The sequence below is a fragment of the Mustela nigripes genome, chromosome 2, assembly GCF_022355385.1.
Source record: "Mustela nigripes isolate SB6536 chromosome 2, MUSNIG.SB6536, whole genome shotgun sequence".
In the NCBI taxonomy this organism is placed as follows: Eukaryota; Metazoa; Chordata; class Mammalia; order Carnivora; family Mustelidae; genus Mustela; species Mustela nigripes.
The window spans coordinates 139,905,271-139,925,048 of NC_081558.1; the positions used below are offsets into that span (position 1 = coordinate 139,905,271).

The window sequence follows — 19,778 nt, forward strand, 5'->3', positions numbered from 1 at the left end:
TCAGCTCAGGTCATGATCCCTGGGTCCTGGGATCAAGCCCCACATTGGGCTCCCTGCTTAGCAGGAAGCCTGCTTCTCTCTCTCTTCCACTCCCCCTGCTTGTGTTCCCTCTCTCGCTGTGTCTCTGTCATATAAATAAATAAAATCTTTAAAAAAAAAAAAAAAGGCATGAGGAGGATAGAGCCCTAATGATATGGTTAGTGCTATAAAAGAGGCTCTACCAAGCCCTCAGCCCCTTTACCGTAAGGCTACAAGAAGAAATCTGCCGCCCACCAGAAGACCCCTCACCCAACCTTGATCTTGGACTCTTCAACCACCAGGACTAGGAGAAATAAATTTCTGTTGCTTATAACACACCTGGTCTGTGGTATTTTGCTTGTGCGCTCACTCGCTCTCTCTCTTTCTCTCTCTCTCTGACAAATAAATAAATAAATAAAGTCTTTTAAAAAAATGTATATTAGAATAATAACTAGCTCACCAAACCCATGATTTTGTAGGTACTATTGGCAAGGATGAGAATACATAAAACAGAGTCACCTCAGAGTTGATCAAAAGTACAGGGGCACTGGGTGGCTCACTCGGTTAAGCAGCCAACTCTTGATTTCGGCTCGTGTCGTGATCTCAGGGTGTTGGGATTGAGTCCCCACACTGGGCTCCATGCTCAGCAAGGAGTCTGCAGGAGCATTCTCTCTCCCTCTCCCTCCATCCCTACAACTCACTTTCAGTCTAAAATAAATAAGTCTTGAAAGAAAGAAAGAGAGAAAGAAAGAAAAACTATCTCACAGAAACTGGCACAAAAATGTACCAGACTTGGGGCACCTGGGTGGCTCAGTGGATTAAGCCTCTGCCTTCAGCAGAGTCCTGTGATCGAGTCCCACATCGGGCTCTCTGCTTCCCCCTCTCTCTCTGCCTGTCTCTATGCCTACTTGTGATCTCTCTGTCAAATAAATAAATAAAATCTTAAAAAAAAAAATAGAAGTGCCAGACTTGAAGGTGGTATGGTAGCTACAAGTGGTTTGGGAAACTTCTGGCACTACCACTGTCTCTGCCCCGCTTTGCCTAGCTCACACATTATCTTCATTGACTCCTACACCTACTGCTTGCTCTCAGCTCAACATTTCTATTGGCATTGAAATGCTCCCACATTTTCTCTAATCTTTGGACAAACAAAAAGGCATTCCCACACTTCCTTCTAGCTGCAGCTCTCTCTCTCCATGCACAGCCCCAGTGCTGAAGCAGCAGCTACATTTGCTGGCCAGCAGCATCTCCACATCTCCCACTCGTTCCTCAACACACGGCAATCCAGCTTCCACGCCCACCAGCGCCAGGACACAATTCGCCTGATGATAAACCCATAAATACTTGACTCATTTTTCACTTTATCTTACAGGAGCACTCAACCAAGCTGACCGTCCTTCCACCAAATCATCTGCCATTCGCCAGGCCATTATGGTTTTCCTCCTTCTTTGGTATGTTTTGTTTTTTAAGTCTTCTCTCTAGGTACCTTTCCCCTAAACAAGATGAATGGTGGTGGTGGTCTTCATGGTTGTGTCCCAGACTCACTACTCTTCTTATTTTATACACTCTTTCTGGGTGATCTCATCTCCTCTCCCGGCTTCAAAAATCATCACATGCCCATGATTCCCAAATCCACGTCTCCAATTCCAGTCTCTCCAATGAGCTCCTGGCCTGTTTATTCAGCCAACTTGAATATTCTATACTTTGATAGAATTTTTTTTAACTTTTATTGTCACATATTCAAAATGGAACCCATCAACTTCTCCCTATATTTCTATTGTGAAGGTAAATAAGAGCATCCATCTAGCTGCCCAAGCCAGCAACCATACTCCTTGACTCCTTGATATTCCATGATCTTAAATACACTTACCCAATCAATCTTTGTGCCCACCTCCCCAATATTATACATCGCTTCTCTACAGCCTACTATACATCCATAAAGGCCACTGTCACCTCTAGCCTAATCAATACAAAAGCCTCAAAATGGTCCCACCCCTACTGCCACCATTATAACACATGAATTTATACCTTCTGCATCGTCGTCGTAAGACAAGGTCCACACTTCCCTAACATTGGCTCCCCAGTATTGTTTCCTAGACTGGGCTCTATAACCGCATGAAGAACATGTCATTTCTTCAAATGCCCCAAGTATTTTTCTTGCCTTTGGGTTTCTACACATACTCAAGACACTCTTTTCCCCACCAAGCCCTGGTTCAGAGTTCAGCTTGCTTTAGGTTTCAGCTAAAACATCACTATGTCCTTCCCTACCGTGTCACTCCCCATTCTTTATTGTAATTCCTACTTAACACCTGCTTTCCCCTTTACACAGCACACTGCATGAGGACATTAACCACAACTGTCTTACGTCTAGTCTACATCACCACATTTTCAGGGGTTGGCATCATGCCTGGCACAGTAGTTGATACTCAGGAAACAGCTGTTTAATGAATGAAAGAATGAATAAACGACTACCCAGACACCAAAGGAAAATGAGATCTCTATTGGCCCTTATAGCAAGACCGTGTAAAATAATAAAAACACTCTCTTCATTTGAGAACAGCAAACATTATTTTGTTTCTCAGCTCCCTAAAGAATGCCATGTGAATGGCTTTGAGAACTCCCAATGCTTAGCATCAAACCCAGATGTGTGCTCTTCTGAGAAACTGAAGGGTTTACTGAGGGACAAGGTAGATTTCAATAGTTACCTTGCTCACTTCCTTTAGGGCTCTTTTGCAGACCTCATACTTTGGAGAGTCCTTCGGTGTTTTCTGACAGATAGTCTGCAGTGAAGTAAATGAAAAGAAAAAAAAAAATCAATTTATTTTATTAAGTAAAATAAAATCAAGGTCCAGCCACAACCTCTTAGCAAACTTAACAATGCTGAACATGACATTATGGAAGACTATAAAGATTACATTAAAATCTGATGACAAAACTAGGAAACAGTCTTTAAATGCACAGGATCTAAGTAAATCCAGGGAATGATTACATAAGAGAATGGACTTCAGAGGTGGAGGAACCAGGTTTCAAATCCAAGTTCTGTCCCTTACTAGCTATTTGATTGTGGGCAAGTCACCAACCCTACCTCTAGAAGACTCAGTTTCCTCATCTGTAAAATGGGAATAAAGCCAACTATGTCACAATGCTATTGCCAGGATTAAATGACAATACACATACAGCTCTTTATGAGTGCCTATCATACAGTAGGCCCTCGATGAATGGTAAAACTAATTATTACCATTGTCATCATTACTCAAAGTAACTATGTTTGTAGATACTATCACTGAATAAAAAGATAAAGAAAAACAGGCTGCTGGATCTTCTCTTTCTCTTGATATAGCTATACTGCAATTTTTGTGATGCTAAAATTGACTTCAAATAGGGCTAATACAAATAATCTTTGAAACCATATCCATTCAAAGCCAATGGAATCATTTCAATTGTTAAAAATGTTCACCTCAACACATTTAACTAACTCTCCAAATGAAGCAAAATTGAAGAGATGATGCTTTAAGTACATTTAGATTCTGCCCAGGTGGCCAGATTCTCACATTTGCGGAAACTGATTACAGCAATAGGAATCAAACAGAGATGGAAGGTAAGTTTGGAACTGGTACCTAAAATGTACGTGAGTACCAGACATACAAAGCTGGAAGTCAGGTGTCAGGATTATTACATAATGCTATGTGAGAAGCAGAGTGTCCCACCTGTGGACTTTTGTCAATGGTTCTCACATTTTTTACTATGACCCACTGTAAGAAATCCATTTACATTAGCAACCAGGACATGTGAACATAAAAATGAAAAAAGGTCTTTTATAAAATATATAATCACATTATGAACTATGTATATATCACATTCCATACATTCTATTCTATTTCACTTTTTAAAATATTATATTTATTTATTTGAGAGAAAGAGACACAGATAGCAGTAGAGATAGTGAGAGAGCAGAACCAGGGAGGAAAGGGAGAAGCAGGCTCCCCACTGAGCTAAAGGCAGCCGCTCAGAGGACTGAGCCACCCAGGTGTCCCTCTGTTCCACTTTTTTAATAAATACTGGTTATGGTTCAAAAATCAATTTCATGACCCACTAATGTGTACAGAAGCAGTATGAAAAATACTGGTGTATGTCCCTAAAAGCTGGCATCCTGAGTCCTAAGCTGTCTTTGCACACTTCAATTTTATGTAAAATTTTGTGTCTACTGAATTTTCTAGGGAGAATGACTCTAGCTTTATTCACAATCTCAGAAGGGTCTCTGACCCAAAAGACTTCTGAGCCCACTGGCCATTCACAGCATTAACCTCCAACATGGTAAAACACAGTATGTTAGATTCTATGAGTCCCAATCTATTCAAGCAATTTTCTCAAACTTAAACAGAGAAAATACAGAAGGTTGAGAGATCACAGCATCAACAGAATCTAAAGAAATGTGGCTAAAATACATCATCAGAAGAAAAAGAACCTTAAACATTCATAACATTGCAAGAAATGTACCCATTTCTCATTTTTAAAAAATAGCAAAATTTGAAATATTTCTCTAGATCAAAGTTTCATATTTTTATGAAAATGTTAGAAATCTCATAAAATAAAACTTTTTTAATGACATTTTACTGCTGATAAAATTTTATGAAAGAAAGTAGAGTAGCTGCTCCTCAAATGTGTCTTTGAAAAACTCACCATATTTACATGACTCAGGACAAGCCTGAACACTACATACATGAATTTAGTTAAGAAACACTGATTGCCTATTACTGTCAGGCTTAACATTTACTACTTCATTTATTTCCATGCCAATCCCTCCAGAACTTATTACACTTATGCTTCAGATGAAATTAGGCAGTTTGCCAGCGATCATACTATAAGTGGGAGAGCCAGAATTTGTGCCCAGATCTGTCTTTCTCCAAAAGCCACATGATTTCTCGCACACCAAGTTTACCTTATCAGAGTCCCTTCTCTCAAGGTGCTGTGAGTGTTCAGATGGGGAAAAAGACAATCTGCTCAGAAGGGCAATGAGGAAGGCTTCGTGAAAGAAGGATCATTAGAACTAGTGCCTGAAAGACATGCTTGTTTTAGTCACAAAGCTGAGAAGTGACAGCCAACAACAATGTGAAGATGCAGAGTGGGAAAGTCAGGGAACAAGTGTGGAGGGAACCTACAAATAATCCTTTTTTAAGCCAAAATTTGGTTTTGATAACTTGGCTGCATTCCATCCTTAAACATGAGAAATGTGATTTAAAAAAAAAATCAGGGCACCTGGGTGGCTCAGTGGATTAAAGCCTCTGCCTTCGGCTCAGGTCATGATCTCAGGGTCCTGGGATCGAGTCCCGCATCGGGCTCTCTGCTCAGCAGGGAGCCTGTTTCCCCCTTCTCTCTGCCTGCCTCTCTGCCTACTTGTGATCTCTGTCAAACAAATAAAATTAAAAAAAAAAAAATCAGAGAACTAAGTTTTCAAAATTCTGCAAGTTTCCCAATATTAGCAAGGAGAGAAGTTCCAAAATCACAAAGGAAACGCAGGAAGGTAGTAAATTGAGATGAAGCTGGAGAGCAGCGGGGTGCTGGGAATCCTGAAACAACCAGCCCCCCACCCCCAACCTGCCAGCAGAGCCAACAAAGTGACTGGGATCACATGCTTTTACTCACGGCAAAATGTCAGTGCTTTAAGGAAATCTTTGTGAATTTATAACGGAATATGGAAAATGGAATTTATCTTGTAACTTTACTCAATCATAATTCTTTGCTGTATTTTTATCCTGTGTTTTGACATGCAAAACTCAAATACATTTAAAACTGACATTTACATCACGATCCAATTTTAAAGTAAAACTACGGCAAAATATTTTAACTTGATCAAAAAGACACAATTTGGCCCACCAGCCAGATGGGAGCTGTGCCGGGCCACCTGGTTCTTCTCTCAGTCTTTGCTGCTGTGGGCTGTCCTCCCAGCTGCATTTCAGACCAGACAGTCTCTACTGGACGCCTCCAGGCATGTCTTGCCACCATTCAAAATCAAATCCCTGTTTTCTTCATGAATGTTTCCTAAAATAAGGACACTGGCCTTTCCTCCTCCTTTGTACAATAAAAAATGAGGGCAAGTTCATGTCTTCTTTTTTTTTTTTTTAAGATTTTTATTTATTCATTTGACAGAGACACACAGCAAGAGAGGGTACACAAACAGGGGGGGCGGCGGGGGTGATGGGTAGGAGGGAAAAGCAGGCTTCCTGCCAAGCAGGGAGCCAGATGCGGGGCTGGATCCCAGGACCCCAAGATCATGACCTGAGCCAAAGGCAGAGAGGCTCAACGACTGAGTCACCCTTTCTAGTGCTTAAGTGTGTCTCATCCCCACATACAGCAGAAGCACCACAGCCTCTGGGAACCCTCCAGGGAAGGGATCTTGGTGATCAATCTGAGAAAAGTGAAGATGTTAAGTGACTTGCTCAAGCTCACATGCCTAGTGGCTCAGCTGGAAACAGAATCCAAGCCCCTTGTCTTCAATAAACTGATATCTTTCCCATTTCAAAAAATGTTAAGTGAGTGATATAATCTGAAATCTTCAGAGTGCCCACACAAGCCTAAGTTGAAGGTAATTTCCAAAGATATCAGACACAGTGAGACTTTCCAACACTTACATTTAGTTGGAGGAATTTGAAGAAGAGCTATAGTACATTGATTTAAGTGAAGTAAGAATAATTTTCTTAACCAGATTGATAGCAGCACAGCTACCCACAGAGGAAGAGCCATTAGGTCATGTCTTACGTCCATGAGCAGGGGCAGGCGAGTCACCCTCTGCATGGGGAGAATGAGGAAGGAGATCATGGGTAAGTTCCTGCAGTCTTCGTGGGACTCAATTCGTGACAGTACTTCCTTAAAAGATGGGTTAGTGGCTCTGAAAAGAAACAAAGAAAGAAGAAACTCAAAATACTTCCTCCTCAAGTTAAGAAGTAAAAACATATCCCAGGCCTACCTCAAAGATATGGTGGATCTGGTTCCAGACCACTACGATAAAGCAAATATTGCAATAAAGCCAGTCAAAGGAATTTTTGGTTTCCCAGTGTGTATAAAAGTCATGTAGTCTATTAAATGTGCAAGAGCATTATGTCTTAAAAATAATGCACATACCTTAATTAAAACATGCTTTATGACTAAAAAATGCTAACCATCACTTGAGCTCTCAGTGAGTCGTAATCATTGACCACAGATCACTGTAACAACTACGATAATAAAGAAAATGTCTGAAATATTGTGAAAAGTACTAAAATGTGACAGGGACACCAAGTGAGTAAACATTGTTGGAAAAATGGCGCCGACAGACTAGTTCGATGCAGGGTTGCCACAACCTTCTGTTAAAAGTGAGGTAAGTGAAGCACAATGAAACTAGGTATGCCTGTATAAAATGTTCTGATAAATTCATATACTGGATCTTTTAATATATAAATCAACAAACAATGACATAGACACAGATGGCTTGTCTACCTTTTATAGTAACGACTGGATATAAGATAGGCAATGAAGATATCAATATGAACAATGAAAAACATATGAGCTACAAATTTACAGAAGTGGGAAGTAAATGAATGAAGAGGCAATGGTATCGAGTTACAAGAGTACCTAGTCACCATTCCTAAATCCGGAAAAATAAAGTGAAAACAAAATGAAATTTAGCTCTAACTCAAAGCTTTGTTTTCAAACATATAATTTGCATCTTCTACAGTTACCAGTGATTCCTGAACGGGTGTGGGATTAAGAAAAGCAAGGGGTGAATTTATGCCGCTAAGAACATCTGGCAACATCTAGAAACATCCTTGGTTGTCACAACTGGAGTGAGGGGCATCTCGTGCACAGAGGCCAGAGATGCTATCAAACCTGCTACAAAGCACAGGACAGCACCCACAGCAAAGGCTTATCCAGACCAAATGTCAACAGTGCCAACAACACTGGTTTTGCACTTAAAAACCTCATTCGGGGTTGCCCGCTGTTGGTTTTCCCCCCTGCCCACACAAGAGTTTCATGAGGTTGTGGAGAGAGAAGAAGGGGCACAATCAGCCCTTCCCAAAGACTTGGAAATTTCAGTGCACTGTTTCTCTCTGCACCAACCCCAGTCCCTCCACAGGGGCTCACACATTGCGTAGCAGCTGACCAGAGCTCCAGGCTGTGGTGGTAAATGTCACAGCCCACTGGGGCGGGGGTGGGGGGGGTGATTGATAATAGCCTTCAGCCCCCAAGCTGAGTTAATGGCAATGCACACTGTGCTAGAGAACAGAGAGCTATGTGAGATAAGCAGGGTCTTCTGAAATAAAACAAGACATTACAGACAATCACTGAGTTTTAAGGCTAAAGCCATACACATCACATCAAAACTCTCAGTAACCTAAATAGGACAAAGGGAAAAAGGTGAGGAAGGATTTTTAAAGCATCATTTTCACAAATTAAAGTCTTTAAGAACATTTGTTTCTTTTGCTATCCTTCAGACCTTCCCTTCTCTCTTCACTTCTAAGTACCCAGAAGGGGAAAATCGGCAATTCCTATTAAAAAAAAATTAATGGAGTTGTCACCTGAATGAAGGAAGATTAGAAGAGCAGAGAATCTGGATCCTAGCCACTAGTTCAACTCAAATACTCTCTTGGCCTCAGGCAAATTACTCAATGGCCAGTTAATGGCTTGGAAAGCGGAAGTTTTAGAATAATGGTCACTCTGTGTCTTACAGCAATTTAAAACAACAACAAGGAAAACAGTAACAGAAGCCATAATTTCATAATTGCTTTAGAGAGAAAGTTGTCCACAGACTAGATATTTCTATTCAAACACCCTCACCCTGAAAGCAGTACTGGGAAGCAGCTTATCAGAAGGCATTTCTAAATACGATGTAAGAGATCAATTAATTTCAATCAATGTGACCTAATTAAAACGAGGTTAGGCTATTCACCCGTAACGTTCAATAACATCTCTTACAACAATTTCTGTAGTGTGCGTTGCTGGTAGACTTCGTTTGTGCAGTACTTCACATATGGGTCAAATGTGGAGGCTGTGTGCTTTTCCACAATGTCACTTATGTCATCTATGAAGATATTACTCTGATGTCTTGCTTCCAACTCTGTAAAGAATCTGGAAAAACAAAGAAAAGCATTTACGTTTTCTTACATACACTTGAAGAAAATGAAAGACCATTCTCATGTAATGTAATTATACACAGGATTTGAAAGTACCAGGAGTACACAATACCAACTCGAAGAGATAACAAGAAAAAAACTATAAAGATTGTCTAAATTCAAATCTATCATATTAACATCTTATTATTTCAAGTGTTCAACTGAAAATACTGATAACAGGTACTTCTGTGCTATCAGATATATTTTAGAATGTACAGATTTTACTCTTTTTCCAAGAATTTCCTAGATACTGGAGGGGGTGCAGTCATGTTTCCATATTTGATTGTATTGAAAAGCCTATGAGCAAAATATCTAAATAAGTACTGAAAAAACAAGTCAGAGGGGCAACTGAGTGGCTCAGGCAGTTAAGTGCCCAACTGTTGATTTCTGTTCGGATCATGATCTCACAGTCTCGAGATAGAGTCCTGTCTGGCTCCATGCTCAGTAGCTTAAGATTCTCTCTCTCTTGGGCGCCTGGGTGGCTCAGTGGGTTAAAGCCTCTGCCTTTACCTCAGGTCATGATCCCGGGGTCCTGGGATCGAGCCCCACATTGGGCTGTCTGCTCCGTGGGGAGCCTGCTTCCTCTTCGCTCTTTCTCTGCCTGCCTCTCTCTACTTGTGATCTCTATCGATCAAATAAATAAATAAAATCTTTAAATGAAAAAAAAAGATTCTCTCTCTCCCTCTCCCACTTCCCCTCTCCTGCTTAATCACGATCTCTCTCTCTTTCTCTCTCAAAAAAAGAAAAAAAAAGTCTGAAATAAACCTAATTCTGCATCTTTTCTCTGAAAATAATCATATTATTTTATATCTAATAATATGCTGATATTTAACTGTATTCAGAAATTATTAAGATCACATTTTAGAATTGCCAGATTTGGGGTATATTTATATCTATCTATGGGGCGTCCAGTCAGTGAAAATTAAATTTCAGATAAATGAATTATTTTGTAGTACACGATATGTGCAAAAATAGTAAATGGGACGTCTTGAGCAAACACCCTGTATTTTATCTAGCAACTCTGGAGGGCAGCCAATTTTAACAGAACATCAAAATCAGATATTTGAAATAAGTTTCCACCCAGAGCATTGCTGCTCAAAACTGCAGTCCACAGACCAGGCATCTAAGAGCTTACTAGAAATGCAGAATCTCACCACCCATGTCCATCCCACTAGTCCGAACCTACATTTTATCAAGATCTTCAGATAATTCAAATACACAGTAAAAATTGAGATGAAACTCCCTAGATCCCATTTACTGTCCATGTTTGGAGGGATAGGAAAATCTGTTAGAAAGCACTTTTACCATGTGGCCAAAGCACCTTCCAAAAAAAGTCTAATGAAAGTGAAATTAACAGTGATTTCTAATTTTGACCTCTGGAATAGTCATACAAGAGAAATTTAGTTTTCTTTTTTAATTTAATTTAATTTTATTCTATTTTATTTTATTTATCTGAGAGCAAGAGAAAGAGAGCACATGAGGAGGAAGAGGGGTAGGGGGAGAAGCACACTCCCCACTGAGCAGGGAGCCCAAGGCAGGGTTCAATCCCAGCACCCCACCCCCATCATGACCTGAGCTGAAGGCAGAGGCTTAACTGAGGAAGCCACCCAGGCGCCCCATGAGAAATTTAGTTTTCAATAACCTTTTTAGCATTCATCACATCATCACTCCTAACTAGTTTGCTGGGTGGATTCCAAATACAAAACTCAAGGCTGACAGCGAATGAGACAACAGAAATTTTCACAAGATGAGTAACAGTAAATATGAGCTAACATCTTCTCACGTTTACGTCTCAGTTATTTTCAAAAAATATCCTGACACTCAGCAATAAAACAATCTAGATTTTAAGAGGTTTTGATTTCACATATTTACATGTACATTAAACACAATGCAGTATAAACTATTAGTTTGTCATCATTACCAATTTTATTTTTTAGCATTTCCATAGGATCTTAAAAGATGAAGAAATACACCTTAACTCCGAGAAAAGTAAAATTATTTATGCTCGGACAAAGTATAGAATATTTTTTATTTCCTTTAAGGAGGATTTAGGGAAAATAATAAGTAGGACTCCTATCCATAGATTGTCATCGGCCTAATTATCCAAGCCCTTTGTTGAAAAGAGCAAAAGAAAAAACTTAAAGCACACTTGGCTGGGTTATTTGGCTTTCCTTCAAAAGGTATCAGGGTTAATATGCACAATTCCTAAATAGTCAGAAATACCAAATTATGTTCCAAAACAACTTCATATCACTTTGTCAAGGCTAAGTATATTAACATTCACGTAAAATATCAAATGCTCTCCTAAAAGTTTCAGCAATTGCAAAAACAACCTACTCTAAACCTCTGTTTGCTAAAGGATATTTAAAAGCCATTTCTTAAAAGGTATTTTCTATAAAGACGGGTTCCTGACTTCAAGAAATCCGTGTTATATTGTGAAGGTAAGGACGATAAACATAGAGGATATAGTGGAGGGTTTGAGGGGTAGGGAAGGAAAAAATGAAACAAGATGGGATCGGGAAGGAGACAAACCATAAGAGACTCTTAATCTCACAAAACAAACTGAGGTTGCTGGGTGGAGGGGGGTCTGGAGAGGGTGATGGGGTTATGGACACTGGGGAGGGTATGTGCTATGGTGACTGCTGTGAAATGTGTAAGACTGATGATTCACAGACCTGTACCCCTGGGGCAAATAATACATTATATGTTAATAAAAATAATTAAAAAAAAAAAAAGAAAGACAACATGTTTGCATACAACCACATGTTGGAACACATGTGCCTAAGGGTGGTGGCGTCAGTATCTTTTATTAAATTACATGAACTATGTATGTTTTTAATTGGGGTAAAATATATGTAACAAAATTTGCCATTTTAACCATTTTTAATTCAATGGCATTAATTATATTCGTTATGTTGTACAACTTTTACCACTATTTCCAAAATATTTTCATCACCTCCAATAGAAATGTTATACCCTTTACGTAATAATGCTCCATTTCTGTTCTCCTCAGCCACTAATCACTTCTTTTTGGTGGGGAGTTGGGGGGCTGAGAGGGAAGGGGATTGAGAATCCCAAGCAGGTTCCACAGCCAGTATGGAGCCCAACATTAACATGGGGCTCAATCTCACAATGCTGAGATCATGGCCTGAGCTGAAATCAAGTGTCAGACACAACCAACTGAGCCACCTAGGTGCCTTCTGACTACTTCTAATCTACTTTCTATCTCTATAAATTTGCCTACTCAAGATATCTCATATATGTGGAATCATAAGTTATTTGTGCCTTTTGTCTGGCTTATTACATTTAGTGGGTAATGTTTTCTAGGTTAATCCATGCTGACATATATAACAGAACTTTATTCCCTTTATGGCTGAATAATACTCTATTGTGTATGTATATCATATTAAACTTATCCATTCATCAGCTGATGGACACTTAGGCTGTTTCTACCCTTTGGCCATTGTGAATAAATGATTCTGCTATGAACATTTGCACACAAGCATCCGTCTGAGTCCTTGTTTCCAAGTCTTTGGAGTCATATACCTAGAGGTGGAACTTTAACCTCACTGACTCTGCCAAAAGTAGTATATACCCGGAAGTGATAGTATAATACCAAGAATCAGTACAGAAGAAACTGAGCTATAAGCCAAGAAGAGATTGTTTCATTAAGTGAAAATTGAATAGAAAATGATCCTTTCCTTCCCAGCACGCATAGATGAGTAGCCCATGGGAAGCATGGCACCCGTTAATTACAATACAAGACCTATAACAGAGGCATCCAGTGAAAAGTCCAGAGGGCTGGTGACTGATAGCGAGGAAAGGTATGAGGATGGCATTAGGGGGAGCAAAGGGGCAGGGGAAACAATGTAGCTACAGGCACGAATCGGGAAACTGGCATTCAGTGGGGCTGAGGTGTTGACCACAGGAGGACCAAAGGCAGAGAATGAGGACTGAAAAGTAGGTCAGCGCCAGACTGCAAAGGCTTGACTGTGTGCTGAGGAGCTTGTCTTCATCTGTGGACAATGAGAACCACTAGAGGTGATGAAGGCAACCAATTATTCGATCAAAGAATTCTGAGGACAGAGAAGGGATGGAGTCCAAGTGGGGAGAGGACAGACCACAAGCAGGCCAACAAAACGGCTAATGTGCACATCGAGCCTGGTAGTGGGGGTGCGGGGGTGTGGGAAGACACAGAGTGGGGTAACAATTTGGAGGAAAAGTTCACAAAACAACAACAATAACAAAAATCATCAGATGGGAAGTCAAGAAGATGCTGGGGTTTCTATTCAAGATTTCCAGCTGAGCAGCAAGGGGGGCCATTGATCACAAAGATAGGGATTTAGGAGTGAGGGAATGTGAGAAGGAACAGTTTAATTTTGCCTTGGACACATCAAAAGGACAGCTAGAAAATACATGTCTGTGAGAATTCAGAGCCACAGGAGTTCTATCTAGGTAGTACGTGGTCAGGATTAGTTCACTTTTAGCTGGTTTTCATATAAATGCAAAATATTTGTTCATTATTTTAACTCCACGTGTCTTTCAGGAAAATGTTCAAAGAAAACTGAAAAAATAAGAAACCATTCATAAGGTCATTACCATGTAAATCTAAGAAAAGAATGTTTCAGAAGCAAATATTCCTAATCCGTTTCTTGTCTTTAACTAACTATTATAGTCTGAAGGAATGCAACTACATAACCAAAAACAACAGTAAGTTGGCTTTTCCCAATGAAAAGGAAAATTCATTTATCACAGTAAAAGCCTTGCCAAAGTACAAGATTAAAAACAAAGCACTAATGAAATATGTGTTTATGCTACTTACTTCAGTATAATATAAACCAAGCCACCCATCTTTTATTTTGACATTAGCATAATTAAGACATAATTTAAAGCTTCCTATGTGAAATTATCTACTGGTTATTTTGGCAAATTTGCATATTTTACTAAGTGAGCTGAGCTACAAAAAGACCAAAAAAGTTATTATTGAAGAATGAGATATTATTTCAATAACCAAAGATGCTGGAGATCCAAATCAAACCTGAGTAACAGCATTCTGGTTCTCTCAATGAAATTTAAATGAGTTTGTGAAGTAATTTGGCTTATTTGAAGGACAACATTTTAATGGAAATATATTTCAGTACTGTGAATGTTTGTTTTGTTTTGTTTTTTTTTCTGGAACAATACTTCATTATTTTATTTCTGTAGCATTACCAAGATGATCATGTTTTATAAACAATGTTACACAATCTTTTGCTCTTTCTTTTTTCTCCCCAAAATTCTATTCTCATCATTAAAGTCTAGATTTTGAGAAACCTCTAAGGTACCAGAAGAGGCTTCCTGGAAACAGTACCTCCTAACCAGAAACCCAAGTTAGCCCTTTTTGACTGTTGTCTCAAGGGCACAGCACTATCACACCCATGTTTCAGATGATTGCGACCTGCCCATGTAGCTCCCCAGTTGTGCAGAGAATGGTCAGACACCAAGGACACCACGGTGGCGTCTCAGGAGTTGGAACTTCAAGATGACTTAAAGCAAGTCTATGGTAGAAAAGCTTAATCATAGCCTGGTATTCTTTTTCCTCTAAGACTTCCTAGACTTCCTTCTAAGACTTCTTTGCATATTCTCAAGGCTTTCTGTGGCTGCTTTAGCAAGTGATGGTCTTAAATGCAGAACTGCATTGTGGGGTAAAAACAAAGTCACCAATGAGGTAGCTGTTTCTGATATAATTGGCACATGTCCTTTTGTTAGTTTCCCCTTCTTCCTTCTGTAATGGGTAGAAAAGACACAAATTTGAGCTATACATATACTCAATACCTTACTAACAGCCATCATTAAGAATTAAGAATTAAGCTCATTGGCACTGTGACTGGCATGTCAAACGGGAGTATTCCTGATAGCTCTTGAGGACTGTAGGGTAAATCTACCAATATATAGAGGAATTAAACAAACAACAAATGTGATTCAATCAGTTAACCAGCGAAATCTCCTCACACGTGTCTAGCTTAAGGTGACAGGCTGCGGTAGACATCAAGGAGCAAACAGTCGATACGAATGATTACCAAGCCCAGTGCTACATGCTTGCGATATACCGCCTCATTTTAAATTTAGTCTTCAAGCCTACTTCCTGAGATGACTATTAGACCCATTTTAGAGATGACAAAACCAAGGCTAAGAGAGCTTAAGTCAAAACTCAAAACATCTGAGCCTCCATCTGAACCAGAGTCATGGCTTTCCTGAGTCCAGCGCCCGTGCTCAAACCACCCCTACCACTTCTGCGAACAGATGCCCACTGAGCTTGCCCCTGAGCACCACCCATCCTTCAGTCTAGACAGCCAGCAAAAAGACTTATAGCTGGAGCTGAGAAAGCACTAAAGTATTTTCCAAGAAGACCGTCAGCTGTTGAATCATCTCAGCACATAAATCGCACACATCAGCGTAGTCAGGACTCCCTCCACCCCTGTGGATTTATGCTGTGGCCAGATCCACAGGACAGTGGAAGAGCTGTGGGCCACCCCAGGGGCAGCCTCCAGGAGAGACCACCAGGAAGGCCACAGCTAGTGATGTGTTCTGGTCCTGCCTGTTGCACCAGAAGCAAACACTGGTTTACAGGTGCCCTGCAAAACTCAGAGTCATTCATTTCTTGCCCCCCTGTGCCCAGCTGCGCTCCACTTTCCCTACCAAACCCTGGCTCAATCTTTCAAGTCTCGGATTAAATTCCATCTCCTTCAAGAAGTTTTCCCTGGCCCTCTGGGTTGGGTCATTCCATGTCTTTATAAACACCTACTTCTCCTTTGGTATCACTACTATCATTGTAACTAATTATATTATGATTGTGTTTATGTTTGTCTCTCTTAGCAAGGTCTAGAGGACAGGGACCATGTGTTCTTTGTTCAAGTACTGACCCTAACCATTGTATGACCAAAAAACCTGGCCACAGTACCTGAAACATATTAATCAAATATGTGATGTGACAAATCAAATTTGTGTTTGAAATAGAAAATTAAAGATAAAACATGTTCAAGTAATTTTGTTTTATGGGTCTTTTACCAAACATGTAACACCCACAAATTGGTCAGTCTCTACTTTGCTTTACCCACGGATAAATCAAGTGAACGAGGTTTTTTGTTTTTTGTTTTTTGTTTTTAAACTAACGACTGGATTCGTAGAACAATGCCAGGTACAGGGAGGGTCACCAGCTGATGAAGACACAGTCCTGTCAAGTAGGGTCACCAAAATGAGACCAGGTGCAGTCCAAGTCTGTTCAGTGCCAGCTACACTCTAAAAAACCTGCCGGACCAGCCCCTTCCCCTACCCAATTTAGAGAGGATTCTAGTTGGTCTAAGAAGCACTCTGCACTCTAGCGGGAGAGCCCAGAAAGTAGGGATCTGGTTATAATCACCAATGTCCTGTACCCTTCCTGGAATGGCATCCTTTCAAGGTACTTTTCCTTCATTAATATCCATCTGCCCAGAAAGCAAACTCAAATCATTCTTGGACTACAACCTCACTTGAATAAGCTGTCAATCGAAACAGCTGCTGTCTCCCACCAGAGAGGGTCATATTCACTTGGGCTGGAGACATGTAACATACCAGGCAGGTTTCACACGTCTAAGTTGTTGTTATATAATAAAATATCTCCACTAAACAAAGAAATATTCCAGATAAGTAGCAGCAAACTATGTGCTGCTGGAAACACTTTCCTAACAGAGCACCAACAGAACATTCTGTACTCTACCAAAAATGAATTTATATTCTGCTGTAGATAAGTGAGACCTGGGGCTTGCTCGGGGCTTTGCGTTGGTGGTTGTGTCAACACTAAAAGATGGGCATTGATTTCTTTTACGACTGCACTGGACTGGGGATAGCAGTGCAGGACAAGAGTACGACCACAGACCCACGGTAGGCATCACCAACCAACTGTGGCCCTCTCCCCAGAGGCAGAGTCTGCACTCCAAGCAGACATTTGGGATCAGTCAAAATCGATGAATAAGATGAAGTTCACCTATGAATGCTTCCCTAGACTGGCAATCATGGAAAATATGTTAATTTAACAAAAACAGAGGCTGTAGTTTCTCAGTCAGACTCCCCTACATCCTAATCTGGTCAAGGTTTCAGGCTGTTTCTTCCTCAGCAGACGATGTATCTTGCCCTGTTCTATTTAGCCTTTCCTTCTGAAATTTTCTCTCCAAATGGGTAAGGGATAAGGGTTGAAATTAAGAGTGGTTGGGAATGTGAGATGAAAAAAATCCTAAACAAAAATGTTCTGGGAGCCCTAACTCCCATTCTGATATCTCCTGCTGGATCCTTAAAATCTCCAGGATGGTCTTTGTCAAGAGATGCTTATCATCCTATGAAAACATCTAAGATTGGCCTAGGCATAGGACAGAAGAGACTGTCCTATGAAAGGTGAAAGAAACTAAGGGTTTTCTTACCCTAGATACCACACAACACAGAGCTTGCTTGCGTTTAAATCCTGCTCCCCTGGGTACCTTCAGCTCAAGGCACCTAGCAAATCCCAAAAAAAAGGAGGGTGGAGCTGGGGACCAGGGAAGAGAAAGGCAAAGAGAGACTAGGGAGCTAAGTGCCCCCAATGCTCCTCTATGTCCCCTAAGACTCCCCTTTAATTAGTTCTTCCTCTCACTGGTAATGTACATACTCAAAGGGAAAGAAACAGGACCACACCAAGATAGGAAAACAGTGTTTTAAAAGTTCCTGCATTTTTAATGTCATTAGACTATTTTCACTTAAAAATGAGAATTTAAAGTAGTTATCATCTGAATCTTCACAAAAATATATTGGAGGAAAAGGGGCTTGTTCCCATGGTAACTGACTGCATGCTAGATTATCTTGTTTCGGTGCTACTCAGGTGCATTCATCCCTATTGTACTTCTCCCAGAATGAGGGTCACATGCTAATGAAGGACAGAAAGCATCAGCCAGTACTCTTATCCAAAGGTCCTTAGAAGAGATAAATGCTGCTGTATGAATGGGCCAGTGATGCCCTGACTTATTATGCACTGCTTTACAGTTTTTAATTTTTGTTTTATTTGAACACAACTGTTAATTTCCACACAATGGAAAATCACCCCCCAATTTTATATATGGCCATGTGGACGGAGATCAAGTAAGCCTGGCTCACCACTGAATCTGCAGGAACCTAGCAAAGAATAAGCACTCAATAAATGTGCCAAATGAAATCAATACTAGATGCCTGCCCTTCCCCCTTTGTTAAAGTGCCATCTTCCAAGGAGAGCTACAGCCTGTAACAATATGAAGCAAGTACCCACCACGTGTGCTTTAATAACTACATTAAACTACCAGGGTGCTCGTGGTATGGGTGGGTTGGGGCGAGGTGGCTCCGAACGGCTTTGTAGGTCGGCAAATATTGCATGGCGCATGCGTGTTTACGCTTTATACACAGCATCTGAGATCCTGGGTTTGTAACTTCAGGGGTAATTCCTCTAATCCACGGCCTGGCAAAAATCCTTTGAAAACTCACAACCTAGGCAAGATTTATGACTTCTGAGGAACTGTTTCCTTTTATTAGATGACAGTTACATAACCAATTCTGTGACCCCTTTACCGTCGCCACCTGGAAGAAGATTACTGTGTTTAACCCTCACTCCTAGTAACGCCAGCAGGAGAGGTACCTGAGCACGTGGGCTCTCCTCCTCACTACCGGGTCTTCTGTTTCCCACTTAAACGGCCACACTCATTCCGCACTCAAACATGTCCTTTACTGTAAGTTGCCTTGGGCCTTTTGTGGATGCAGTTGGGAATATAAATTATCAATTATAAACAAACCGGGAAAACGTGGATTTCTGGTGGCTGCTGGGAAAAAGCACCGAGAATAAATTTATAGAATACTGGAACAAAGTCAAGTAAAACAAAACAGTCTTCGTGCTGAAGCCCCCTTTCCTATTGTGGGTTGGTCATTCTGGAATAAAACCAGCACACAAAAGAACACATTTCTCTTCAGGCACTATTTCCAGATCCTTTTAGGTGGTGCCCACAGTATTTCAATCAGAATTCAATCCGCAAAGAAGAACATTTAAAGTAAACCCCACATCTCTGCATCTCTGCTTTTCTTTATTAACCATGTCCCCAAAAGCTGTCTTCCTCAAGTAAGAGATACTTCCTATGGCTCCCATCAATTTCATCAAAAAGAAAAACAATTAAGGCACAATTTAGAAAAAGAAACATGCTGCTTGTCTATACAAGGGAAATAGAATTTCATATCCTCTCTGACATTTTTCAAACCTGTTCCAGTTTATACAGCAGCTGGCTCCAGTCCCCACCCCCACCCCCTTCCCACAGCCCTCTCCAACTTTCATCAAGGACTTTTAAAATGCTTTCCTTTTAGATGATATTAGCACTGGTTAGCAAAATACCCAAAGAACAGGATCTATGGGATAAACAAATTGTCATCCTGGCTGTAAGTTGATTTTAGATCATGATAAATCTGTTTCTTCATTTACTAAAACAAAACAACAACTGAATGGAGAAGACGGGGTCAATCTTCAGTCCTGCCACACACAGTAATCAGCCCCAGAAAGACCACCAGCAACACAGCAAAGAGGGAAACATTCCGGGGGGGGGGGGGGGGGGGGGGGGG

At 40.5% G+C, this 19,778-nt stretch overlaps 1 protein-coding gene across 3 annotated transcripts in view; it reads right to left on the reverse strand.

Annotated features, from left to right (window-relative positions):
- The window catches only part of ARHGEF26 (Rho guanine nucleotide exchange factor 26), a 122,903-nt gene that overhangs the window by 47,049 nt on the left and 56,076 nt on the right, over positions 1 to 19,778 (reverse strand). For all 3 annotated transcript variants that reach the window (XM_059391712.1, XM_059391711.1, XM_059391710.1), the window contains 3 exons: positions 8,968 to 9,120; positions 6,775 to 6,904; positions 2,724 to 2,798 (listed from right to left, as the gene is read on the reverse strand). In XM_059391712.1, the coding sequence (XP_059247695.1) occupies positions 2,724 to 2,798; positions 6,775 to 6,904; positions 8,968 to 9,120 (358 nt within the window). The remainder of the gene's footprint in view (positions 1 to 2,723; positions 2,799 to 6,774; positions 6,905 to 8,967; positions 9,121 to 19,778) is intronic.